Source organism: Coregonus clupeaformis, chromosome 8 (assembly GCF_020615455.1).
Source record: "Coregonus clupeaformis isolate EN_2021a chromosome 8, ASM2061545v1, whole genome shotgun sequence".
Lineage (NCBI taxonomy): Eukaryota > Metazoa > Chordata > Actinopteri > Salmoniformes > Salmonidae > Coregonus > Coregonus clupeaformis.
In genome coordinates, this window is record NC_059199.1 from 36759995 (window position 1) to 36787345 (window position 27351).

At 42.7% G+C, this 27351-nt stretch overlaps 1 protein-coding gene across 2 annotated transcripts; it reads left to right on the plus strand.

The window, feature by feature from the left end:
* Positions 1–2248: 2248 nt before the first annotated feature.
* On the plus strand, positions 2249–26338 carry LOC121571952 (collagen alpha-1(IX) chain-like). 2 transcript variants are annotated; one of them, XM_045221986.1, is made up of 38 exons: positions 2250–2627; positions 6455–6540; positions 9093–9167; positions 11579–11708; positions 13917–14163; positions 14428–14577; positions 14846–14926; positions 15724–15741; positions 15949–16041; positions 16236–16271; positions 17768–17839; positions 18062–18106; positions 18216–18251; positions 18410–18433; positions 18577–18630; positions 19036–19107; positions 19517–19558; positions 20062–20118; positions 20364–20417; positions 20571–20624; positions 21025–21078; positions 21169–21222; positions 21398–21451; positions 21559–21612; positions 21834–21887; positions 22013–22066; positions 22469–22513; positions 22675–22728; positions 22849–22902; positions 23106–23231; positions 23329–23364; positions 23470–23514; positions 23615–23647; positions 23778–23924; positions 24057–24111; positions 24212–24406; positions 25017–25103; positions 25316–26338. In XM_045221986.1, exons 1-38 carry the CDS (start codon positions 2599–2601, stop codon positions 25522–25524), a joined length of 2865 nt encoding a protein of 954 aa, XP_045077921.1. In that variant the 5' UTR covers positions 2250–2598; the 3' UTR covers positions 25525–26338. The 2 variants fall into 2 exon arrangements, with proteins under 2 accessions (XP_045077922.1, XP_045077921.1); XM_045221987.1 differs by lacking the exon at positions 15724–15741 and having other exon boundaries at positions 2249–2627.
* Positions 26339–27351: the final 1013 nt, after the last annotated feature.

Sequence of the window (27351 nt, forward strand, 5' to 3'; positions counted from 1 at the left end):
TGCCACAACTTTCAGGTGGATGAATTATATTGGCAAAGGATAAATGCTCACTAACAGGGATGTAAACAAATTTGTGCACAACATTTGAGAGAAATAAGCTTTTTGTGCATATTAATTTTTTTGGGGATCTTTTATTTCAGCTCCTCATGAAACATGGGACCAATACTTTACATGTTGTGTTTATATTTTTGTTCAGTATATTTACAGTATCTTATCATGCTCAGGCTTTATTCCGTGATCTGATGTACACAGGTTTAGCCTACTGTACACAGGTATAGCCTACAGGTATAGCCTACAGGTCTTATCTAAGGGCCCAGGGTTAATCTCTAACAGGTTGTACCCATCATTATCCCCCATGCAGCCGACAGAAGAGGGATTGCAGGTGTGTATACTGAGTCATGTGACCAGAAGCATCTATAACTATCTGGTACAGGTATAAACACTTCCTGTAGTTATCTATATAGTTATTCATATGTGCTGTTAGGACCTGCGGAGTGAAATGTGTTTTTCTCTCTCAAACAGAAGTCCTGTGTTTAGCAAGACCATCATCAGAGATGGCATTGAGACTGACTTGCTGCATATCATTCCTTTACAGTGTAGGACAAGGCTACCCATAGGACACAGTTCAGACACTAGTCTACAACAGAAATAGAAGCATTTACATGGGGGTAGAAAAAACGAAGGAAGGGAAGCGCTGCTAAGGTACACAATAACAGATTTTGGTAGACTCTTTGGTAAAAGGGGTAAATTGGTCATCAAAAAGAAAGGAGGACCAAGGCAGTCTTCATATAATTAATTAAAATGCCTTTATTTGTATGGCATGTTCAATGGAAACAAAGTTTAAAAACTCAGACGCGTTTCGGCTGCATGGGTTCATTGAGTTCTCCGTAAATGGCCCTTGCCAGCAATCTATCAAAACTTGATCTAAACACAGTCCATTAGAATTACACTAAATATATGTTTTATTGTAACATACACCAGATAGATGCTATGAAATTTTTTACAGGGTCAGCCATAGTAGTACGGCACCCCTGGAGCATATTAGGGTTAAGTGCCTTGCTCAAGGGCACATTGACAGATTTTTCACCTTGGGTATTTGAACCAGCAACCATTCAGTTACAGGCTCAATGCTCTAACCGCTAGGCTACCTGTCGCCCTAGTGTGTTTGACCAACTGAGTTCAAACCCTGAGTCTCCTACGCACCATAAGACTGTGTCAACTGGCTGAGCTAAAGTCTAAACGTGTTGTTGTAAAAGCCCAGAGAGTTCCTCTCCTCTCAGGACGGACCAGACCAGGCTGTTGTGAATGTGACTCAGTAGGTCATGAGTCTGCTAGTCATGAGGTCTGGGCTGGCTGAATAATCACAAGTTGTTTTGGCTTTTCTCTCTCTCCTCTCCTCTCTCCTCCCCCTTTCTATCGGTCTGTACTTTCATTGAAGTCACAAGTTCTCCATTACCTAGCTGGACATATGATCAACCTCACACAACTCAGTTGGGGGACTCAGTCAGTCACTGTACTGTAGGCCTATCAAGTTACCCTACAGCAGAAAATGAAAACTGTGTTGTAGCAACTTCATAATCATTGATTCGTGTAATGTAATATAGAAGTGAATACAGTATCTTATCTTTGACCTTTTTATTATTGGTCGTAGCAGGCTGCAGTGTATCAGATGGCTTTGAGGTTAGCAATCTCTCTGATACTTGATAAGATAGCTAGTTCTTTGATTGACTATTATGTAGTTATGACTAAACATACAGTACTTGAATCAGTTAGGATCAATTTCACTTGACAGATATGCAATAATGTACAGCTATGCAATAAAGAATATTGTGAGAGACATAATAGTCTATTATTGTGTAATGTTAAATTTGCAGGCCTTTTGTTGTTGTCCCTAGGACTTGACAAACAGCTAAACATACAGTATATCTATCACCAAGTCTTCTAAAAAGCCAATCACACTCCATATAAGATGTGTAAAACCAATCAACCCTGTCTGTGTGGACCAGGACCTTTTAATTAAAAACCAGGTATTTTCTCACCTCAACAATATAGAGGCATTCTTCGGGTACAGTAAAGGACCTACACGATTATGAAACTATCCGTCCTCCATCACTCTACACTCTCCTCTATCCCTATCCCTAACCTGCAACATAAAATTATTAACAGAATTACACACAGCCAACACATAGAGTATCATTAGGGGGCACAGTGAAGGAGAGAAAGAGAGGGAGGGAGGAGGAGAAAAGGTGTAACAGGAGGAAGGGAAGGCCTAGAGGCCTCCAACATGTCTTTTAAGTGTTGGTAATAAAACCGAGTCGCCACCTCCTGAATAGCTCCTGTCCAATGGGAACCCATTGAAGCAGGTTTTATGTGTCTTATGTGTCCCAGTTTGAGCATCCCCAGCCCTGGTCCCACCAGTCAGTCCTCACCATGCTCTCCCAGCACCAGGACTGATCTTCAGGGGGAACTAACCTAACGTTCATGTCTTTAGCTCCTGCTCCTTTACCTCACCCACTGCTGTCTGTCTGTCTGTCTGTCTATCTGTCTGTCTGCTCTTAAAGCCCTGCGTCGCCCCTCGCTCCTAGACGGGAGTAGAACATGGAGCACCACTGTGCTCTCTTGACAAGGTAAGAGCTTTTTGAATGATACATGTATTATTAACGTAGTTATTTATATGTTGAAGTGGTAATATCTGGGTGGATTGGCATATTTGTGTGTTCCACTTGACTCTGACCTTGGTGTGGGGAAATCGTGAGGTAAGAGTTTAGTCAGGCTTACTGTTGTCTTAACATAATATATTTTTAATTGATTCATTCATTCTAGTCTGAGGACTTGCTAATTAGGAAATTATGAACAGTATGACATTCTCTCAGTAGCAGTGTTTCCCAAACATTTCCTCTTGTATCCTCAGCCATTCCACTTATCTGATGCATTCCAGAGCCAGATTACGCCATTCAAATACTGTAATGAGAGGCTTGGTTATTAGTTGACCAGTTGAATCAGGTGTGCTACAACTGGAATACATCAAATAACTGGAATGGCTGAGGGTACTACAGGAGAGATTTGGGAAACAGTGCTCGGTGGGAATCTACTCATTTCATCACTGATACATTTAGTGAGATATTTCATCTGAAAATATATATTTTGTAATGAAAACTTAATGATTTCTACTATCAGATTTCTAGTATTAGATTCCCCTGAATCATTGACTCACTCCAGAATAATGACAAATCCTTGCAGATCTTTTATTAGAAATAGGAAATATTCGTGCTTGAATTTATACAGCCATAAAATTAACCAGTGATATTGGAGGCTGGTTAATAGAAGCTCCATGGCCAGAGGCCAAGATTGAGATAGCACAGCTTTATAATCTGGCCCGAATGCACGCACACACACAGACTATAAACCTTGCTTTGTGGGTATTCAAACAGGGGGAAAATAAAAGATGTTAAACCTTAAGAACAAAACTTCCTTTCCTCCTTACCTCTCCAGTGGGGTGGTCAACTGTGTCTTTGTCATGGCTTATGGCTCTGTTAAAAAGCTGTCTGGCCTCTCGAATAGCCCCTGTGGTCTGTCACCTTTTGACCCCTGTGGGGACGAGAGTGACACACACACACACACACACACACATATTTTTGACTTTTATTGCCCTAAAGCTTTGTCTGGGGAATGCTCCCAAATTATTAGCTGACTAATTAAAGTGAGTGATAGGTTTAATTTGTAAGGCTGAGCTGCAGAGAGTGGAACAGGGATCCAGTTGGTGTAATTAAGACAAATGAGAGCAATGGAAGTCACGCCAGGAGAGCTGGCTTACTACACGGTCCAGGCTCTGGGACGCTGAGGGACAAGGCCATATGAGTGGCACAGCGAGGAGGCCAGAAAACATTCAAACAAGCTCTGGATGCTGGAGAGCACACACTGTGCTTTTCACTCAGAGAGAGTAATGACTGATCACCGAGTTGTAATTGCTCTTGATGAAAGAGGCACAATCTTGAAGATGTTTATGTTCTTATCAGTAATGCCCTTGACCTTTCACGACACAGTACTATAGACTAGAAACTCTGGCTGAGATGCAGCATATTGATTAAAAATTTTCCCCTGAGAATAGAGTTGTTGAGGTTGTTTCCCTGTTGACTTGGTTTATAGTTTAATCTGTGGCCTGAGAACATAGTATGGGAAAAAGTCAAAACACAATTGCTTTTACAAATATATTTTCTGCAGCTCAAGAGCTGATGTTAAGACAGCTGTCAAGCTTTCCCCAGACCATCAGTGTCAGAATGTTTTTGATGCTATTTCTTGCTGTGACAGTTTATCTCCAGAGGTTGGAAGTCTACTGTACACAAGGCATCAAAGAACACAAAGCTTTCCTTTCCTGTATGTTACAGCATCAGACTGGATCTAAGGACAAATGCAAATTAAAATGCCCCAAAGCTGTTAGCATAGAAGGACATCTCTGTTGTGAATGAACCCCTATTAGTGCTACATTGTATTCTCTTTCTTTCTCTCTCTCTCTCTCTCAATTTCAATTTCAATTTCAATTTAAGGGCTTTATTGGCATGGGAAACGTGTGTTAACATTGCCAAAGCAAGTGAAGTAGATAGTAAACAAAAGTGAAATAAACAATAAATATTAACAGTAAACATTACACTCTGAAGTTTCAAAAGAATAAAGACATTTCAAATGTCATATTATGTATATATACAGTGTTGTAACAATGTGCAAAGCTCTCCCTCTCTCTCTCTCTCTCATGCCTCACACTAAAGCTGCTCAGCACAACTAGTGCCCACATGGAAGTGCAGGGAAAGATCATTTCACAGTAAAGGTGGGTGTACTGTACTGTGGTCCAGGGTTCCTGTCAGTGAAAGCCCTCCCCATAACCATTATAAGGTCAGGGCTGTTCTTGGCTGCCAGGTAGATAGATTGATGGGCATGGGGAGATGCAGGGCTGCCAGCCTGTAGTTATTTGGGCAGCATCCTCCATGGTGAAGCATATATATGTTAGTGGCTAACTGCCTCTTCCCTCTCTCCTCTGTAGGGGCCTTGCTGAGTAAGCCATTAGTCACTTCTCTGACAGCACCCACCTCTCTCTCCCTGTCTTCCCTGTCTCCTTAAAGTCGGAATCCGTAGCGATGAAACTGCCACGTTCGTTTGCGATATTACAACAACAAAGACGTTACTTCAAACAAAAATCAATTCGCGGACATCATTGCACGTGCGATAGAACAGCAGAGTATGTACTGCAATTTGTTCTTCTTCTTGATGCTGGAGATCCTCACTGCCGTTTAATAAACAAAACAAAAGCAATACCAAATGTGCCGAGGGGCGCTGTTTCTCCTAATGCAGATCAAAGCTTTAACACACCACTGATCATCTCTCTTTCTAAAATAGACCTCCATACACCATTACACACTGCCTTGGTGCCTCGGCCCATCACTCCATATCACCCTGCCTGTCAGCCTTCTGATAGGGCTGATGAAAAGGCTGTGGAGGGTTGAGGAAAACAAGGCCAGGGGAGGGAAAGAGATAGAATTGTCTGTGGTGCAGTCTAATTTCTTACTCTGTGGAGTCTGAGGACACACAACACAATGTTGTGGTTTTATGTAGTACACATTCATGTGTAAGCCGCAGGGGGTTGGTGGCATTAGTGGAACGGTATCAAACACCATGTGTTTGGTGCCATTCCATTCGCTCTGTTCTGGCCATTATTCTGAGCCGTCCTCCCCTAAGCAGCCTCCTGTGGTGTAGGCCTATGTATGACAACAATGGCTGTCTTTCTACGACACAATGTCTGTCTTTACTGTGTGTAGTTATTACTCCACTATTTCTGTAAGCTTACTTAGTATGGACAGACATTCGTATTCTGGAGTTGAGCTAATGTATTAGACAATGTACACTCGTGTCTGGCATAACTAAAACAACACCCGACTGCTTATGAACATCATCATGACACAGTTTCCCCCATGACATGTCAAAGGAGAAATGTATGGGTTTCTGTATTGCTGGTGCTCCATGATAACATGTGCTTGTGTTGTCATAAGGTCTTCATCTATCAAACTGATTGTAATCGTTCATATACAGTAATGAGCAGTATGTCACATATGTCACTTCTGTCAGATAATATTTATGTGTCTACGTGAGTTGTAATCTCTTTTAATGTGCTGCTACTCTAAAGCTTTATTAATTCAGGCCAAAGACATGGTAGACATGATGACTGAAGACATCAGATCACTGACCCAGCTGTCTTTTCTCTCGCTCGCTCTCCCTCTCTCCCTCTCTCTCTCTCCCTCTCTCCCTCTCCCTCTCTCCCTCTCTCTCTCTCCCTCTCTCCCTCTCCCTCTCTCTCTCTCTCTCTCTCCCTCTCTCTCTCTCCCTCTCTCTCTCTCCCTCACTCTCTCGCTCTCTCTCTCTCTCTCTCTCTCACCTTCTCTCTTTCTCTCCCTCTCTCTTCTCTCAGGAAGCGACCATGGCACCCAGCGAGGTTGCTGTACCCCTCTACCTGCATGGCCCTCCTCTCTCTGCTACTCTCTCCTGCCCTCGGTCGTAAGTTACCCAGAAGCCTTCAGGGTCATGATGGACACGTAACGGTGTACTACTAGGATGTGGAAGTTGTTTCAGAATACTATCACAAGTCATTCCATTTATTACAAATGCAAATCTATGATTAAGACAGAAACAGCAGATGTAGTGTAGTCAACTGTACTAGTCTGTAAGATTAATTCAGATAATCTCTAGTTTCTTAATTGTTACAGATGCCGTATCTTAATTTGTTAATCCTGTTGTTGTTCTGCACAGCAGGAAATGCAAACTTGTAGTGTATTTGAGGTTTAAAAAGGCTTCTAAAGTTTGTAATTTCCACGTAAAAATGTATCAACCCCTACAAAAAATGTATATTAATTATTATCCACATAATGTAGCAAAGTGTAGCAAACTGGCTCAAATTAAGATCCTACATCTGTATAAGCCTCTCTCGCGAGCTGTCAGAGAAATGCAATAACACATCTATCCACATTATGGGATGTTTTTCACCATCAACACAAATACAATACAGACTTGGGGTATACTTACAGCAGTAAACGAACAAAATGGTTATTCTTATTACATGTAAAGTGAATGGCATCTTATAGCACGGTTTACTGTTGCAGTACAAGCACATGATGTGTGGTCTAATAGGTAGCTAGATTACTTTCCTTTTGGAAATGGTCTGCTTACATCCACTAGTCACCATTATAGCACTCAGTCACACGTGACGGCGGTGTTGTAAAAGCTGAGCTGAGGTCCATCTCCATCTACTGCTCATTTAGCGTAATGAATAGGCTGCTAAAACACATGGTAGCATCCCAAATGGCACCCTATTCCCACTATAGTGCACTACTTTTGATCAGGGCCTGTAGGGATCTGGTAAAATAAATAGTGCACTATATAGGGAATAGGGTGCCATTTGGGACACAACCCAGGGTATTGGCGAGGGAGTGGTTATAGACTTACAGCTCACACTGCACAGCGAGAGAAGTGTTTATGGCTAGTAAACACACAGGATAAATACCATCTCCTCAAAGTATCTCCTCTACTCAGCAGTTATGGTGGAACCGATAGGGTCTTCCAGATGTGTTGCCTCCACACTCTGCACCTCCAAATGAGCTGACTCAGGTTATTGACTCTGGGAGTAGAGTCTAGAAGGCCTCTGGCTCCCAGCGTTATTTCATTACTTCCAGATCTATGTTTCCTAGTTTCCCCTGCACTGCGTTTTCACCCTCATACAGTGGCTTGCGAAAGTATTCACCCCCCTTGGCATTTTCCTATTTTGTTGCCTTACAACCTATAATTAAAATTGATTTTTGGGGGGGTTGTATCATTTGATTTACGCAACATGCCTACCACTTTGAAGATGCAAAATATTTTTTATTGTGAATCAAACAAGAAATAAGAAAAAAAGAAAAGAAAACTTGAGCGTGCATAACTATTCACCCCCCCACCCCCAAAGTCAATACTTTGTAGAGCCACCTTTTGCAGAAATTACAGCTGCAAGTCTCTTGGGGTATGTCTCTATAAGCTTGGCACATCTAGCCACTGGGATTTTTGCCCATTCTTCAAGGCAAAACTGCTCCAGCTCCTTCAAGTTGGATGGGTTCCACTGGTGTACAGCAATCTTGAAGTCATACCACAGATTCTCAATTGGATTGAGGTCTGGGCTTTGACTAGGCCATTCCAAGACATTTAAATGTTTCCCCTTAAACCACTCGAGTGTTGCTTTAGCAGTATGCATAGGGTCATTGTCCTGCTGGAAGGTGAACCTACGTCCCAGTCTCAAATCTCTGGAAGATTGAATCAGGTTTCCCTCAAGAATTTCCCTGTATTTAGCGTCATCCATCATTCCTTCAAATCTGACCAGTTTCCTAGTCCCTGCCGATGAAAAACATCCAAATACAAATCCATTTAAATTACAGGTTGTAATGCAACAAAATAAGAAAAACGCCAAGAGGGATTACTACTTTTGCAAGGCACTGTATCAAACAGGAGGAGGAGAGGAGGAGATTTGTTTTCTGAATGTTGAATACTTTATAAGTTTCACATTGAGATGATACTACTACAGTAGAGCAAGGCTCTTTAATTAAACATTATCAAATGTTTCTGCTCTCATTGTTTCAAGGTTCAGTTAAAGCTTTAGTTGAGAAGGACATTTCAAAAATCACCTCAGGTGTTACGAAATCCAATTTATTGCGGCTAACATTAGCTAGGGGTTAGTGTTAAGTTGGAAAGTAGTCCATGATCAGATTTGAACACACGACCTTTGGGTTGCTAGATGTTTGCATTATACACCCACCTTCCCAGCCTTAAGTAACCTTCTGTCTTATGTAACCATACCAAACGTAACATACTAATTTGAGTGTCACGAATTGACATTTTTTATTTGTTATGTCTAGTCTATGAGACCAGGGTGTTATCTTTTGCATCTTATACTGTACTACATACCTGTGTATCCACTCACTACTGTAAGTCGCTCTGGATAAGAGTGTCTGTTAAATGACTAAAATGTAAATGCTGTGAACAGAAGCATCCTAACCAAGCTGCTGTCTCTGTGTGTTTTCCATCAGAGTTAGATCTCAACAGGTTAGATGGGGACACAGCTGTCTGTCCTCCCATGAGAAACGGACAAGATGACCTTCCAGGTAAAGTATAGATATTAACAATCATATATTTATTTTATTTTAGAAATAATGACTCTTTGAATATGTGTACTAACTTAGTCCTCTTCAACCCTGGTGGGACATACTGTAAGACAGCAACAATTTGCTTCCACTGCGGTCTGTCTTTGGCCCCAGCTTGCTTGCGCACTGTCCCATGAGATGTGGATATAGTTTATGATGTAATCAAAGGAGACCTGCATGGGAAGACATATTACATATCTCATCGTTGTATCATACAATACAAGACATCTCAGGAGGTCTGAGCTAGTAGTTATGAGATGTCTTTCTGTAACCAAGTCTCACCTCGCATCAAGACACCAGTTCAGAGGGGGCTCCGTATGGAGCAATAGTTCAACACTATAGTCCCTGTGGTTTTTCTCTTTGCTGGACAGCAAAGACTTACATTTTAAATGCCCAGGAAACCACCAGCCTTGAGTCCCCTGTAGCTCAGTTGGTAGAGCATGGCGCTTGCAACGCCAGGGTTGTGGGTTCGTTTCCCACGGGGGGCCAGTATGAAAAATGTATGCACTCGCTAACTGTAAGTCGCTCTGGATAAGAGTGTCTGCTAAATGACTAAAATGTAAATTACAGAAATCCCTGAGGAAGCAAAATACAGAAGATCACAACTAAGCTAGCTGCTGTGATTGTTTAGTGAACTGGGCTGGGCTGCTTAATTGCTTGAGACACGTTTAGATTTCAAATGAGCCACATAAAATATTCTGCTGAAGCCTGACAGATTTTAGTAGGAACAATTCTAGCTCAGCAAGATGTTAATTGTTTACCAGCGCCCTGGCAGGAACAGATGCACTAGCTACCTTCAAATCACATGGTGTACTATGTGTTGCGAGCCCAGGCAGGGAAGGTACAGACCTATGTATAAGAGAACAACTAATTAGAATCATATGTTAGTCATATCACTGCACCCCGTGTTTCATACAGCTTATGAAACAAGAATAAACCGTTAAACTTAGTAAAGTGGGGAAACACTGAAATTCCTAAATGTCCACTTTACATGACTGAACCAGAAATATGCCCTTACACTTTTAGAACACTGTGTGTAGGATAGAAAAAAGACCAGTACCTGTCAATCGGATGTGCGTCGTTTTCTTTTTGTACTCCTGGAATACAGTATATAACATACAGTATAATTCATCAGAACGATTCAAGAGATATGGACAATTAAGTGATAAGGCCTAGAAGCCGGTGTTTGGAGGATATATTGGTACAGGTGTTGTTAGGCCCGAGACAAAGTCTCGGGCCGGCAAACCGTGCCAATATATCCTCCAAACACCAGCTTCGAGGGCATTATCATTTTTATACAACGGGTTACCAACATATTCAAATAATGATTTACATATTTTCATTAAAAACGTTATTTTGTTGAATTAATTCATGCTATTTCATCCTTCCACAAGATATAGTCCCGACACAAATCTACGGTTGCTACCCAAGCCGGCTGGTTGTTTGTTCTATCGGTTCGGTTGCCAGAGATGCGACCCAGTCATTCAGTCTTTTTGTTCTGTATCTATGGACGCGACCCAGTCGTTCGTTCTAAATGTTCCATTGCCATACTGGCTGGCAACGTTCTTATCCCTTGCTTGCTAGCCAACTATGGCTAACTTAAAGTCACGTCAAAAAGCAGCCAGAATAACAGCAAAGTAGCTGCATTTGCGTTTGTTTAAGCTGTTTTCTAGTGACATTTATTTAGATACATCCATAGCAATGAGCTAATGAGGCATGATTTCACCAGGCATAGAAAATGTGCTCTCTCATCAGGACACTGTTGTTCAGAGGAGCTAGCCAACAACACAACTAACACAATCACTTCAAACTGAAGCTGGAAAGACTGCAAACTAGCTGCACTTCATTTCGTTTTACCTGTTTTCTATTGATAGGTCTTTGTATATATCCATAAAAATGATGCTGATTCATGATTTCAACTGGCTGAGAAACGCTGCCTGCCTGTCTGTCTCATCCTGAATCCCGACACGTTCATTACTATGGGACAGCTGGAGATCGAATTTGAATATTGAAACAATGTTGCAAATGTCGGAGAGACAGACAGCAAGGTTTATACAAATCTCCACTGTTGAAAACCAAATGTTAGTCTAAAAGAAATGTGAGATAATATATAGATGCTTTTTATTGTGGAGATCAAGTTTATAAATTGCCTGGCTGGCTTGATGAGACAGTGGATTGCGCAGTCAGATGGAACAGAGTAAATAGGCATTTTAACGTCATAGATTTAGCTGGTGGTAACTTGTGGAATAGACACCAGCTGGAATGCGCTTTTAACCAATTAGCATTCAGGACCCACCTGTTGTATAATACTGTAACATTATTCATTCAGAACGAAAAGGAGATATCTGAAAATCCGTTAACCTCTCTTTTAGGGTTTGATCTGATCACCCAGTTCCAGCTGGATGTTAGTCCTCTGAAGGGGGTCAGGAAGGTGGAGGGCTCCACTCCTCTCCAGGTGGCGTACCGCCTCGATAGGGAGGCCAACTTCCAGATTCCTACCAGGTAAGGAAAGACAGAAAAAGCATGATGTTGGAGCTTGTCCGGGGCTCGATGCAGGTGTTGTGTTATTATGGCTCAATACGGAGGCCAGCTTTTCAAATACCTACCAGGCAAATAAAGAATGAAGAAACCAGAAACAGAAACACACGCATAATCGCTACACTCACACACGCACACACGCACACGCACACACACGCACACACACAAATAAATACTTTCCCCTGGGTCGAAGCAGGTGTTGTATTATTGCAGGTCTCAGAGAGATGTTATCACACTGTGAAAAAGCTTATAATTGGCAGAGAACAACATGTCTGAACTGATTTGGCATCTCTTGGCAATGAGGGGGGAACGCAGCGGACCCCACCCCCCCAGACCCCCTGTAACCATTAAATATCTCGTCCCGGAAACACAGAGACATATTTCATCATGCTGCATTTTTTGTTGTAGTTTTATTCACTTGTTTCTGTCTGTGCTCATAAAGGATTCTGGGAATCAAAAGAGACAGGTGGTGACAGTCTGAGCAGCTTCCTGTGTGAAGAGGGAGAGAGTGTGTGTGTGTGTGTGTGTGTGTGTGTGTGTGTGTGTGTGTGTGTGTGTGTGTGTGTGTGTGTGTGTGTGTGTGTGTGTGTGTGTGTGTGTGTGTGTGTGTGTGTGTGTGTGTGTGTGTGTGTGTGTGTGTGTTTGTGTCTTGCCTAGATCAAGCAGTGAATGTGTGGGGATCCTCTAGCCTGGTATTCTACCATGTAAAAAAATAAATAAGAAAACCACTGCACAATCTTCCATTTTCAGCTTAGACTGTTTGCATATTGCTTAGTAGGCTAGAAGTTGTTGTTACGTGGTTACCTTCTTACATAACTAAAGCTGTCTTCTAGTGTTTCACTGCTGGTCTGGTCTGGCTAATGACCTGTATTGGGCCTGTTTTCACATAAACTGTTATGTAACATACTGACACCTTCCAGTCTACCTCATGCCACTCAGGACAACGTGACACTAATCACAAAAACATGTATCCCTCGGAGTCCAGTGGTCAGTCTGTCTGGGATTTGAAGTCTGTCGTCAAAAAGGTTAATTTCCGATACCTGTGTACTTACCACTGCAGGGGATAGAGGCCTAAAACTCAACACGCATCAAACCCTGGCCTAGGCTGTGAGATACTTTCTCCCAAGGTGCACTTCACACACACACACACACACACAGGCACACTGCAGGACTGTTGGAGAGAGTGGTCTTCATTTGTTTTATTGGGTTACAGGAAACTCCTTTTTTATTGCCTTGTCTTGATCCATTTACAAGCCGGCTGCAGCTCTGCAGCTCCCATCCATAAAGGCACCACCTATGGAGCTCTTGGCTTGGCTAGTTAAAACCCCAGGGCTCGTATTCATAAAGCGTCAAGTAGGAGTGCTGCTCTAGGATCAGTTTGCCCTTTTAGATGATAATTAATGGACCGAAGGGGCCCTAATCTGAGATCAGCATCTGAGACTCATTATGAATACCAGCCTAGAGGTTTAGGACTGGGGAGACTGGAGAGCAGTTTGCGTGTTAGAGACGAAGATGGGACGACTGCTTAATTGATCTGTTGATCAGAGCCACCGGGGCTCTGCTTCTGTTTATAACAAAAGGGTTTGATGGGAAAATAAAGGGCCTCATTGTTCCTTTGGAGTAATTGTAACTGTTGCGTTATGCATGCATCATGCATTAGAGACAGGGAGAGATGGAGGGATCAAGAGAGAAAGAGAATGGGAGAGCTTTGAACATAAAAGTGTTAGGGTTTGATTGATGTCTCCATTCATGATGTTATCGTGGCGTGAGGAGCGGGATGGGAACTGAACCGCTGTGTGATGCGTTTTAAATGTGGCCTGTAGCAAAGCTCTGCTTTGTGAGCATGGAGTGTCTTTGACATCAGAGATCTGAAATCATAGAACCACCCAATGTGTGTTGTGTGTATGTGATGGAAAGCTGCTTTTTTACCCATTGCGAAATGTCGCCCTCGGTGCCCTCTTCTCTATGACTCTAACTCAACTGCATTCTTTATGATTTTGTAAAGATAAGTTTGAACCCTTTCCTCTGTCCATCCATCCCTCTCCCACTGAGAATGAACTTCCGCAGGGGCTTCTCTGTTGAGGACTTCTTCCTGTATCAACCCTTTCCTCTCCTCCTCCCTCTCCCACCCATCTTTATCTTCATTTTCATCTTCTGTTCTATTTCACCCAGGCTCAATTTCCCCTGGGGTTTCCCTGACGAGTACTCCGTCATGGGCACGTTCCGTATGATCAAGAACACGGTGAACAAGGTGTGGAACGTGTGGCAGGTGGTGGACGAGGACGGCCGGAAGCAGGCAGGGCTCAGGCTGAATGGAGACCAGCGGGCCCTGGAGTACTTCCTGATGGGCCAGGATGGCAACCTGCAGACCGTCACCTTCCCAGGGCTCTCTGTGTTGTTCAACACCAAGTGGCACAAGGTGATGGAATGAGTGATGGCACTCCTGGTTTGCTTTGCAAAATCCAGTAACTATCCCAAAATTCCCCGGTTTTCCAGAAATCCTGGATGGAAGATTCCCAGAATCAGGAGGGAATAAGAGGGAAATCCTGGAAAGCCTGGGAATTTTGAGAAAGTTACTGGAAATGTGCAACACTACTCCTGGTACAATGCATTTTCTAAACTGACATGAATTACGGTGGCCCCTGAGGATCAACAACAGTAACCCTATAGCATATCCTTACAGTTGATGATTGGGGTGGAGAGAGACCAGGTCACCCTGTATGTGGACTGTCAGCCCGTGGACAAGAAGCCCATCAAGGGGAAAGGCCCCGTCAACACAGAGGGAGATACGCTCATTGGGAGGCTGGACGCTGATGCTGATGCTTCTGTTGTGGTGAGTGGGGCAGGGATAGCCTGGTCCCAGATCTGTTTGTGCTGTATTGCCAACTCTTATGGTCATTGTTTGGCATGACAATAACCATTGGAGTTGGTAAGACAACACAAACCGATCTGGGATCAGGCTAAGGCTGAGAAGGTGTTGGTTCCCCAGTGGTGCTTTGTTATACAGTAAGCATTATCATATGAGTTATGTTATGTTGAACCATGACATGCCATGCCATTCTATGTTATGTGATCAATATCATGCCATTGTCTTGTTCTAGTTTGAACTCCAGTGGATGTTGATCCATTGCGACCCGAAGAGAGCCAATAGAGAGAACTGCCAGGAGCTGCCTGCCACAGAGGTAACAACAACAACCTTGTCTCCACCTGGTCTTTAATTGCTTAGGGTTTGGGTTCATATCGACCAGCAACATAGCTTTCACTAACTGGCTTCTGTGAATCTGCACCTGCCATGTGAGGAGATAGGATGGCATGTTATACTACTGTAGGAGTGCCATGATTACAATACATATGTCAAATAAGCACTTACTTCCATACAGAGAGAATACTGCCAGCTCTCACTCTCAATGTAGCCTAGACACATTTCATGAAGTGACCTCATTTTGTCAACATATTAAAGTCTGACTCCTCAGGACAGAATTGTATATTAGAATACATGCTGTTATGAGTGGGTAGAGTCAAATTGTCCTGTAGACTGCAAAAAAGTTCCAGTCTTTCTTTATGATGCAAATATCAATTTGACAATGGTCTATTCCCTCTAGCTTTGAGGGTAACCTTTGTGCTTACAGCAGTATCCTTTCAGTACGCCAACACTAAAATGATACAGTGGACTATATACCACAGGGTCTGTTTACTATAGGGACTATAGGTTTACTATGGGGTTCTGTATGTAAATGACAGCATGATATGCTCACAGCCAGAGCCATAGACAGATCCTATATGACTCTGCTCACAGCCAGAGCCATAGATAGATCCTATATGAATCTGCTCACAGCCAGAGCCATAGACAGATCCTATATGACTCTGCTCACAGCTATTGTTTTTGGACAGGTACTGTAGCTTCTTCTGACACTTTGGGTGAAGGTGGTGTGACTACTTCACTAACTCTACATGTTTCTTATTTCTCCTGCTTCTTCAGATGTATGCCAATGCTGAGGTATTTATCTTCTCTACCTTCTTTTTTCTTGGTGTTTTTGGGGCAAATAATCTACTTCAATGCTCTGTTGCCTAATTGCCTTGATGCTTTGTTACTTTAGTGGCACAATCAAACTCTGGCTGGAGTAAGAAGCTACTCCACTCCCCTCAGAGTGACCTTCACTCCTTCTCATGTACTCATCGACTGTGTTGTCTCTTCTCCCTCCAGCCTGACCCCAAGCCTGTCCCTGGCCCTTCCGGTCCCACCGGCCCTGAGGGGCCCCGGGGGCCACATGGAGAGGACGGCAGAGACGGTAGAGATGTAAGTCTATCCACCCCATCCAAACTACATGTAGAATGAAGAATTAACCATAGCGTTATGTAATTTACCATGCTGGATATTGCCTCAAACTGCGTGAATTGGTAGGATATCTTAGACAGACAGTACACACTTTTCTTAATTCTCTATTCTCAATGACTAGAATGGATAACAACTGTCTTTCTTTTTTCTTACAGGGCCTTCCAGGTTCACCTGGCAGTGCTGGCAGTCCTGTAAGTGCGAGCTGTCAAATTATTAAATGTATTTAATTCTCTAAGTATTTATTTGACTCTTTGTTGCCATATTGTAGCTTAACCTCATTACTTACAATCAATTTAGCTGCAAAAATAGATCAGTGTTCTCTCCTCCACCCTGCCTGCCCCTTATCTCTCTCTCTCTGTCTGTCCTGATGAGAATTGCACATCTTTCATTGATTAAACGCTGACAGGCACTGGCACAGTGTATCTTAGCAACGGTGGCGAGCGATGCAGACCGATGATAAAGCTGTTTGTCTGATTTTATGTGTACAGAGCCATACTTAGCTGTGGTTGTGTCTGCTATATGTGGCTGTTGTTGTGTCTGTAACTAGGCTGTCTGTTGTGTCTGTAACTAGGCTGTCTGTTGTGTATGTAACTAGGCTGTCTGTTGTGTCTATAACTAGGTAGTCTGTTGTGTCTGTTACTAGGCTGTCTGTTGTGTCTGTGTACAGAGCCATACTTAGCTGTGGTTGTGTCTGCTATATGTGGCTGTTGTTGTGTATGTAACTAGGCTGTATGTTGTGTATGTTACTAGGCTGTCAGTTGTGTCTGTAACTAGGCTGTCAGTTGTGTCTGTAACTAGGCTGTCTGCTGTGTCTGTAACTAGGCTGTCTGTTGTGTATGTAACTAGGCTGTCTGTTGTGTCTGTAACTAGGCTGTCTGTTGTGTCTGTAACTAGGCTGTCTGTTGTGTCTGTGACTAGGCTGTCAGTTGTGTCTGTAACTAGGCTGTCAGTTGTGTCTGTAACTAGGCTGTCTGTTGTGTCTGTAACTAGGCTGTCTGTTGTGTCTGTAACTAGGCTGTCTGTTGTGTCTGTAACTAGGCTGTGTGTTGTGTCTGTAACTAGGCTGTCTGTTGTGTCTGTTACTAGGCCGTCTGTTGTGTCTGTAACTAGGCTGTCTGTTGTGTCTGTAACTAGGCTGTGTGTTGTGTCTGTAACTAGGATGTGTGTTGTGTCTGTAACTAGGCTGTCTGTTGTGTCTGTTACTAGGCTGTCTGTTGTGTCTGTAACTAGGCTGTCTGTTGTGTCTGTAACTAGGCCATCTGTTGTGTCTGTAACTAGGCTGTCTGTTGTGTCTGTAACTAGGCCATCTGTTGTGTCTGTAACTAGGCTGTCTGTTGTGTCTGTAACTAGGCTGTCTGTTGTGTCTGTAACTAGGCTGTCTGTTGTGTCTGTAACTAGGTCATCTGTTGTGTCTGTAACTAGGCCGTCAGTTGTGTCTGTAACTAGGCCGTCTGTTGTGTCTGTAACTAGGCTGTCTGTTGTGTCTGTAACTAGGCTGTCAATTGTGTTTGTTACTAGGCTGTCTGTTGTGTCTGTAACTAGGCTGTCTGTTGTGTCTGTAACTAGGCTGTATGTTGTGTCTGTAACTAGGCAGTCTGTTGTGTCTGTAACTAGGCTGTCTGTTGTGTCTGTAACTAGGCTGTCTGTTGTGTGTGTAACTAGGCTGTCTGTTGTGTCTGTTTCTCAGGGGGCCAAAGGGGACCAGGGGGAGATCGGTCTTCCTGGACCTAGAGGCCTGCCTGGTCTACCAGGAGCTGCTGTAAGGATCACTACCTCCTACTGTACTACACACAACACACAGCACCTGTCACAAACTCAACCTCTATTTTGTCTTGTGGAGCAAGACAGGGTTGTTCTCTATCACCTTATTCATTGAACCATTAACAGCAGCTATCCACAACTCAACTGATATTATTAGAATTCAAGCTGGTGGTGAGAGAACGTTTTAGTGAATCAATGATTTCTTCTCTTTTTAATGAAGGGAATACCTGGTTTAATGGGCCCAAGAGGACCTGTGGGTGAGAGAGTGAGTTTTTTTTCTTACCAGAACCTACTCAAGAAACTATATCTTCCTAATAACTGTTACAGCAGGGACAATGTTAACTAATATTTGACTGTTCTGTGTCTAATAACAGGGACTTCAAGGGTTTCCTGGGCCAGCAGGCTCTCCCGTAAGTATCCACTATCTTTGTCATCTTTAGATCGTCATATATTAATGGAAACATTTTGCTGATATTTATAGCCATCAAGCCATGGAACATGTCAGACCACTTCATTTCTATAGCTAAATAATATGATTTGTCTGATAGCTTTTTCTCTCATTTCCCAGGGACCTGAGACAGCTGGACCCCCTGTATGTATTACAAACTCTTCAACATCTTTAGAGAATCTTCACCCCATGTTCTAAACAGCATTAAGACAGCATACAGTCTTTTAATCGAGCCCTACTAAGGGGCTATAGAATAATCATATAACTTGTGTATGTCGCTCCTACAGGGCCCACCTGGGAAAGCAGGAACTCCAGGAGATGAGGGGAACATTGGGCCTGAGGTCAGTGTTCAAATAAGGATCACTTCCTACACAACTACAGTATATGACTGATTAAACAGAACACATTCAGCAATAAAAACATACAGGATATTTTTCAAGTTTTATTAGTCTTATGTACAGGATACACATGGTATACATTGTCCAACGAAATGCTTACTTGCAGGTTCCTTTTTGACAATACAACAACAATAAGAAATAATATAAGATAAGAATATGAACGTAAAGTAAATGGCTCAGTAGAATATAATAAATATTTTGGCATAATGTGCTGCTTCTGGAATCTGTTTCATTGGTCCTTTTGATATTCTATGGACCATTTTGTTACTAAAATATATCAGACTTTTCAGTGTCTAGCAGGACATTCTAGGTGTTTGAGCTCTAAATGCAATGATCTATTGTTATCAGGGTGCCCCCGGGCCTAGAGGGGGTCTGGGTCTCCCTGGTCCCCCTGGTCTACCAGGACCACCTGGACCTGTGGTAAGTACTGATGCTAACCTTTTACTTCTGGATCTAACCTGAAATTAGTGAATTCAACATCTGTATCATCATGTGAATTGAGCTCTGTTTTCCCAACTTGGAGTCTGTCCGATGTTTCTGTCTGTTGAGGATTCAGATGTGGCTTTGTCTCTTTGGTCTTTCCCATTAACCTAAGTATTTATTTTATCAATATTGTCATAAGAGTTCTCTCCGACCATTAGTGTGGCATCTTAACCCTGATGTAGAGTGATAATCAGTATCACTCCTGCATTACTTGACGTTGATTGCACAGCCTCGAACACTGGAGATCTTTGCTGTAGCGTTTGTAGACATTTAAACTCTGTTTTAGATGTCACTCCATAGAGATATGTACTGTTTCATCTCTGTCACTCGCTCTGCTGTGTTTTAGGGACCACCAGGGGCTGGCAAAGCTGAGGGGAGTGGGGAAGATGTGAGTCTCTTTTTACCATCTTTCACAGGGTTAAACCATCTTGCACAGGATTAAATCATCTTTCACAGGGTCTGCTAGAGGGTGGGACTAGGTCAGGGGTCTCCAACCCTGTTCCTGGAGAGCTACCCTCCTGTACGTTTTCGCTCCAACCCGCATTTGTAACTTACTTGGTTCAGTTTAATCAACCAGCTAATTATTATTATCAGGTGTGCTTGAGTAGAGTTGGAGTGAAAACCTACAGGACGGTAGCTCTCCAGGAACAGGTTTGGAGAGCCCTGGACTAGGTGCTTCAGAGCCTAATGTTGTTGCAATAACTACACTTCAGCTTAATTCACACTTCCTTTATAAACTGTTGTTGTTGTTGCTGTCATTTAATTCTGACAAACATGCATGTGGAAAATTGGTAGCTATAGTGTTCTTCGGTCAGTAGCTATCGAATAGGAGGTGAGCCCCCTGCAGGTGTAGTAATAATGTAATGTATGTGTCTGTCTGTTTGTCTGCAGTGCCCCACTGCCTGTCCAGCTGGACCACAGGGAAACCCAGGGCTACCAGGGATGAAGGTGAGGAATCTTAATGACAGACACTGAATGAATACATACCTGGCTTTGGGCAACAGAGCCCTTATCATCATTCACACCATTGTGGCCATTGGTTTTCTCTGAGATACCAGTATCTAATAATTGAATGGATTGATGTAGGGCTTTTCCAGATGCTCAAAGTGCTTTACATTGTACGGGGAAACTCACTGTATGAACTACCAATGTGTAGAGTTTCTGATAATAGTTTGATGACATGTCGTCTCCAGGGGCACAAGGGATTACCAGGTGATAATGGAGCTGCGGGGGAAGCAGGACAAAAGGTATGACAAGCAATCAATTATCATGTTTAGTGAAGAAGTGTGATGTTTGACAATGTGCTTAAGTATAGTACATTGGAAGGTTAGGATGATTATTCAAGCATACAAATCGCTACATGTGAGTATTTGTGCTTTTCCTATGTTGCTAATCCACAGGGTGAACCAGGACCATCTGGGGTGCAGGGCCTACCAGGCAAGATGGGAGAGGATGTAAGAACCCTCCTTGCTCTGAAAGATACCAACACATACAGGCTGATCTATTTTACCTCACTGTCTGATAACGAAAATCCCGAAGTCTCTTGTTTTGTCCTTTCTATACTTCAGTGTTTCTGTTCCAAGCAGAACATAGGTAATGAGCATATCAACATGTTACATAGGATTGCTGCCTCAAGCGTAAATCGGTATCTTGATCATAGTAAAATGTAACATAGGATTTCTGCCTAAAGAGCAAAATTAGTATCTTGCGCATTCAAAGATGGTACGTAGGATTTCTGCTTTAAGTGGAAATTGCTCATACAACCAGCCATTTATAACTGTTTAATGTTTTTGCTGTGCATCACTGTGAATCATATGAAATATGATTCATTTTAACATCTGTAATACATTCCAGGGACAAAGAGGTCCTATTGGTTTTACTGGTACTCCTGGAGATAAAGGAGACAGGGTAAGGGTTTCAAACAATATTTACTTATTGACGTTTTACTTTAGTGTTGAGGGTCTTAAACTCACGATCCGTGTTCTCTGCTCCTCTCAGGGTCTCCCTGGTTTCAACGGCATCCCAGGACCCACTGGACCACCGGGATCTCCTGTAAGCACTACTTATTTAATTACTGTAACTCAATCAATTTTAACTGCCATTTTCAATCAATGTCCATAGAAGGACTGGAGGACAGACTGTGGTTGACATTACCTAGGGCTGAACAGTGTTTTCCAAAATGTCTTCCGTTTTGTACTGTAGTGACTGACCAATCGTCTTCTGTTAGGGTGTGGAGGGCATTCGTGGACGTCAGGGTCCGGAGGGAGAAAAAGGTGATGACGTGAGTATCTCCTCCCTTCTACCTCTAGAGTTTTTACTTTCTGTTCGCCTTAAATTGTTTCATCGCCTTAAATTGTTTCATGGTTTATTGCATGTGTGTTTTCTCAGGGAGCCATCGGTCCTCAAGGAGAGCAGGGTCCTGTTGGTGCAAAGGGAGACTCTGTGAGTAAACATACAATACAACATCAATTGACCTTATGTCCTTACCAATAAGTTATCAGATGCATGCGAGATCCTTTTGTATTGTTAGTTGTATAGTTAGATTGACCTGAATAATTAAGCTTTTGCAACATCTCTCTTATCTCTTATGAGTGTGATTATGATGCTGAGTTGTTGTTGTTGTTATTGTTGTTGTTGTGATCAATGATGAACTGTGATTACAGGGTACTCCTGGGGCAGACGGCATGGATGGACTCCCTGGAGTGGATGGAGCTAAAGTTAGTCTATGCTTTATGACTACTGTACATATATAGTTTAAATAAAGAGAATGTATCCAGTCTTACAAGATCTGTCAAGAAATCAATAGTTTATCCTATGAACATACTTGTCATCTTTCCAACAGGGAGAAGCTGGTGTTCCCGGGATTATCGGAATCAGGGGTATCGTCGGAATTCCAGTGAGTCTAATATTAATCTGTGACATCTAAAATAAATATTATTCATCTACAAATATCATTGTAGATTAGTTGACCTTACAAGGTTTTGCTGGTATTAAAAAGAAAGCAAAAGCTGTGAAAATCAATAGAGCGGTTGCCTTCCAGTCAAACCACACTGCAGACCAGATTAATAAATCATTTAGAAGCAAACAGCCAAGCGGAAGGAAAAATCCAATAAAACCACAACCTTCCCATCATAGCCTGTCTGGCTGATAGGTTATACAGGTCAGAGGACATGGCAGGGAAAACTAAATCAACAGAAACAACACAACAAGGAAGTAGTCTATCTCTTATATTGTAGTGCTTTCAAAAATACCAATATACTGTACGGTATTCTGAGGATATCCTGTGTTGTTTCTCTAGGGGTTACCAGGAAAGCAGGGGCTAGTTGGAGCTGGAGGTGCCAAGGTAAAGTGTGTGTGTGTGTGTGTGTGTGTCTGTGTCTGTGTCTATGTGTCTGTGTCTGTGTCTGTGTCTGTGTCTGTGTCTGTGTCTCTGTGTCTGTGTGTCTTGGGTACAGTTTAATTCCTTGTGTTTGTCTATTGTAAAACAGTATGCTTTTTGTACAGGGTGATCCAGGAGCTGACGGACCAGTAGGACCAATCGGAGTTCCTGGGAAAACAGTGAGTATCAAATTTCACACTTTAGTGTTTACAATCACTCAACACTGCTAGCCATGACTGTGGATCCATATTCTACTAATGGGGCTGAAGATGCTTAATAAGACTGTCATGTTTGTTTAGGGGGAAACTGGACCAGCAGGAGAAGATGGAAAACCAGGAGACAAGGGAGCTACTGTAAGTTGAACATTTTTAACATTTTATTCTAGTTATTCTGCTTATAATAATCTGTTATTAAATATACAGTAGTATGAGTGTCATGCACACTGCTCATCAAGAACAACCCCTATCTGATGGTAACAATGAGCTGATAGCTAACCTCATATAAGTCATAGAGTACCTTTAATGACATTTAATTGATCCTGCATCACTCTCCTCAGGGTGATACAGGAAAGCAGGGACCAGTGGGGGTCACAGGTGATACAGGCATCCAGGGTGACAAAGGGGACAAAGGTGACACTGGTATAAAGGGACTGAAGGGTCACACTGGAGATAAGGGAGAACAGGTGAGTCCTGATGTGTAGCTTATTGTTTTGGTAATAGTTGTCAGTTTGTAAATGAAGGGGTTTGAATGACTTCTAATTTCCTGTGTCTTGTTCCTAGGGTCCTATTGGTCCCATTGGCCCAAAGGGAAGTGAAGTAAGTCTATGGATTCACGTCAATACCATATATCATGTCAACAATGAGACAGTATTCTTTTGTAAGATACAGTATCTGTATTGACAATCTTACCTCTGTCCACAGGGTGATCCAGGTCTTACAGGCGATTCTGGAGTCAAGGGAGACCAGGTATATGTTCTACTGAGCGATACATTTGATCTAGCTTTAGTATTCCCCTGTATTTGTAGTGATACAATGGTCCTCATTCATTCCATTGTTGTTTCTATAGGGTCCTCCTGGTGTTCCTGGAATCAAAGGAGAGGTACAGAACAATGTTACAGTTTAATTGATTGATTGATTGATTGGTTGATTGATTGATGGATGGAATAATTGAATTCGTTATGGTATACAGTAAACATTTAAGTCATGTTGTGTTGTCCACTGGCCTCTAGGTTGGAGAGAAGGGCATGAAGGGATATACCGGGGAAGATGGTAGACCAGGGCAGCCGGGTCATGAGGGTTTGACCGGTCCCCAGGGAGCCAATGGACTAGAGGGAGAGAGAGGGTTAACAGGATCACCTGGGCCTAGAGGCCTACCTGTAAGTACCTTCTTCATGAAGTGAACGAAGACTGTAAAACACAAGTACTAAATACTTTTTGGAATGGAGTGACATATAAATGTTCTAGTATTAATTAATATACTGTACTTTTTCTACTTCCAAATCCAATAGGGTCCTAAAGTGAATAATATCAAACTTCGCGAACTATGCTCAGCAATTGTTGAAGGTACATTCATATTGTGTACACACTAACAATTGTAGCTCAAGGCATTCTGCCATGTAGGGTGCTTTGTTAAACTGACATTTTAATCATTCTCTCCATCTAGAACACTTGGCAGAGTTTAAGAAGGAGGTCCTGAAGAAACCAGCAGCGATCGGGGCCCCAGGCATGGCAGGACTGCCGGGCCCTCCAGGTCCCCCGGGCCCAGCAGGGACTACAGGAGAAGCCGGCCCCAGAGGACTGATGGGAATGAAAGGACCACATGGATACTTTGGGTTACCAGGCACACCTGGAAAACAAGGTAATGGGGAATTATGTATCAATAACTCACTAGATAAAGGTGATAAAGAACTGTATAAAGAACTGATCATTCCAATGGAATACTTGGGCCATCTTGGAAATGCCAATTTCATTGTGTACAGTAGAGAACATAGAAACTACAACTAGAAAAGTATATACTCAGTCCAAACAGTTAGACAGCACTCAGTGCTCAGCACGCTGGTAGAATGGCCTTCTATTTGTCCATTATAGTGTATTTCTGTAGAGGGCCCACAGCCGTACTAACGGATGCGATCTATTTCTTAATTAAACCTTTTAGAGAAATATAGCAATGTCTGGCCGCCAGGTCCATTGTCTCCACAGTACTGTAGCTTAGTGCTCTGAAAGAGCTTGCAGTGTGTTCTCTGTAGATGAGTCACGCATTCACATCCAGGACTGAATCAGACAACACAGCACTTAAATCCCTCTCTGCTAAATCCTTTTAATTGCATCCCTGTTATTCACACAAACGCACCCGCACACACACACACGCAGGCACGGGCACACACACACACACACCTCCTGTGGGGATAATATCCCATTTCAGACAGTCAATGTACATGTGAAAGGAAATGCCTTGTTCTTCTCTGTAGGTGAACCTGGTGTAAAGGGGGATACAGGTATTAAGGGAGAAAATGGAGTTGGAATCCCAGGAACTCCAGGCAAGCCAGGCCCTCAAGGTAACACCACCCCTCCCCCCATTCTTATCTCACCTAAGACCTGAAGATTTGAGCTCCTCAAGTTTATACGAAGGCTTTATCTCAGCGGGCTAACACAGTCTGGTGTCGCTCAAGAGACCTGGGTTCAAACTCAGTCGGTCACACATTGACATGAGGGGATATTGTTCAGTACCTGTTTCTGTTATTTCCCTCATCCTTTGTCTCTCTCTCAGGTGCAGCTGGCATCCCAGGCATCGGGAAGGACGGTAAAGATGGAGCTCCCGGTAAAGACGGTGTTAACGGTAGCCCAGGTGCCTCTGGTCCCAGGGGAGCTACAGGAGCCCCAGGCTATTGTGACCCCTCAAACTGTATAGGCAGGCCCCCACCTCTCTACCTGATGAGTGGGGGGAAGAAATCCTCCAGCTACAGCAAGGGGCCGTGAGGAACACAAACAGAAGCTCGGAACACATTCCGGAACACATTCCATCTCTAGCAGCAGCAAGAGAGACATGAGGTACCCAGTCTCCATCATCACACCAGAAAACCAAAGAGAAACACAATGGGAAACAGAGACAAGGCAAATGTAATTTAGAATACTGTATAGATATTTTTCTAACTTTTCATCTTTTTGACTGATGCATCATTTTCTTGTAGAGCGAGCTTATCTGATGTTGTGCTTTCTAAGACAGCTGCTATTGATTTTAAGCTAGCCTTTCAACTGGCGAGTGGCCCATCATGGCTCAAGTGATGTCCCAAAGACAAATACAAACTACACAAACTTCTAAAATGAACATATTGTTCAATTCATGCTGTTCAATTCATACCCACAGCTTCAAGCTTACTCTCTCACTCTCAGACGTACTGTATGTTGGGCAGACAAACAGGGCACTATGTTGGTTTTCAAGTAATACAAAGGTAAATACTGTGCCGTTTTCTTCTATGCATGTACTGTTTAATTCCTTGTTTAAATAAAGTCATCAAAAACGTCCTCTCCAGCACCATGTACAGTACGAAGCTTTTCACAAATAACAAAACCGCAAACTGTGCTTTGGAATCATTCATTTTCAATGTTGATCAATAAACAATAACAGAAAAAGTCATAGACCGTCACGAGCCATAGACCGATATTGGTAGTTCATGTTTTCATTCAGTCACTTGATCATAGGATAATCTATGGTTGTACAGTACAAGTACACGTTTTCCCCTGTTTTGTTTTCTAACAATGTAATAAACTGATTCGTTTGGGAAAAATTTCATGTCAGACCCGTGAGTTGTTTTTATGAATGTAAAAACAGCTAGCTTTACCTTTAGTGAAGCATTTTCGAACAAACCATTAGTCCATTTTTTATGTTGGTCCTTCGAAATGGATATAACATGCATTCACAGAATACGAAAATGTTATGTATTGACAGCTTTATGACTTTCAGCATTACAATTTGAGAGATGTTTTGTGGCATCATGATTACCATTAGAGAGCTCTATCTGTTGAAGCTGTTACAGCCAGGGGATGGACCAAGACTACCAGGGGTATTAACCGTCCGGTCCACCGTTGCCTAGTTACTGAGAGAGGAGAGTCAACATCCCATTCTCTGAGTCTATACACCAGAGATTAATTTATTGAGTCAATATGACCTTTAGAAGGCTGCTGGCTGTTGGCTGTAACCAGGAGATTGGGCTGCTGCAGGCTGGAACTAGCCTCCCCATCCTCCTCCCCCCCTCCTTCTCTTCCTCCTCCCCCCTCCTCCTCCTCGTTCTCCTCCTCCTCCCCTCACGCCCCTCCACTTCTTCTCCTCCTCCTCTCAACGGCATCTATTTGTCTTCATAGGTCTAATCATGGATCTACTGGCATCCCATAGAATAATAGGTTATAGGTTGTCCATAAAATACTAACATGCAACAGTCCCACAATGGATCATTTCAGCAAAATTGAAATTCTAAGTAGCAATACAAATTGCAGAAGTGCCAATCGTGCTTGCTATGCAAATGATCCCGGGAGAAAATGTAAAACTGAGTGATTACTGTTCATTTCAATGGGTCTGTAGAAGTTGCTATTTACATTCAACAGAAGCAATGGCCTTGTCAAATGCCTGCAGGGTCTACAGATAAAGTAGGAAACATAATAATTGAGAATGAAATTCATACCTGCACACAGGAAGATTACAGTACTCACAAAGGAAAGGAAATGGCTTTTCTATAAAAAGGGATCTGTTCCAGTCTTTATTACAACATGATACAGTATATAATATACCTTTCCATTACTTACAAATAT

What these genes read in the sequence shown, in the direction of transcription:
- LOC121571952 (XM_045221986.1), top strand. Translation starts at nt 2,599, where the DNA reads ATGGAGCACCACTGTGCTCTCTTGACAAG. An exon ending in CTGGAGATAAGGGAGAACAG is followed by an intron (nt 23,232 to 23,328) that starts GTGAGTCCTGAT and finishes TCTTGTTCCTAG; the next exon opens with GGTCCTATTGGTCCCATTGG. An exon ending in AGGCACACCTGGAAAACAAG is followed by an intron (nt 24,407 to 25,016) that starts GTAATGGGGAAT and finishes TCTTCTCTGTAG; the next exon opens with GTGAACCTGGTGTAAAGGGG.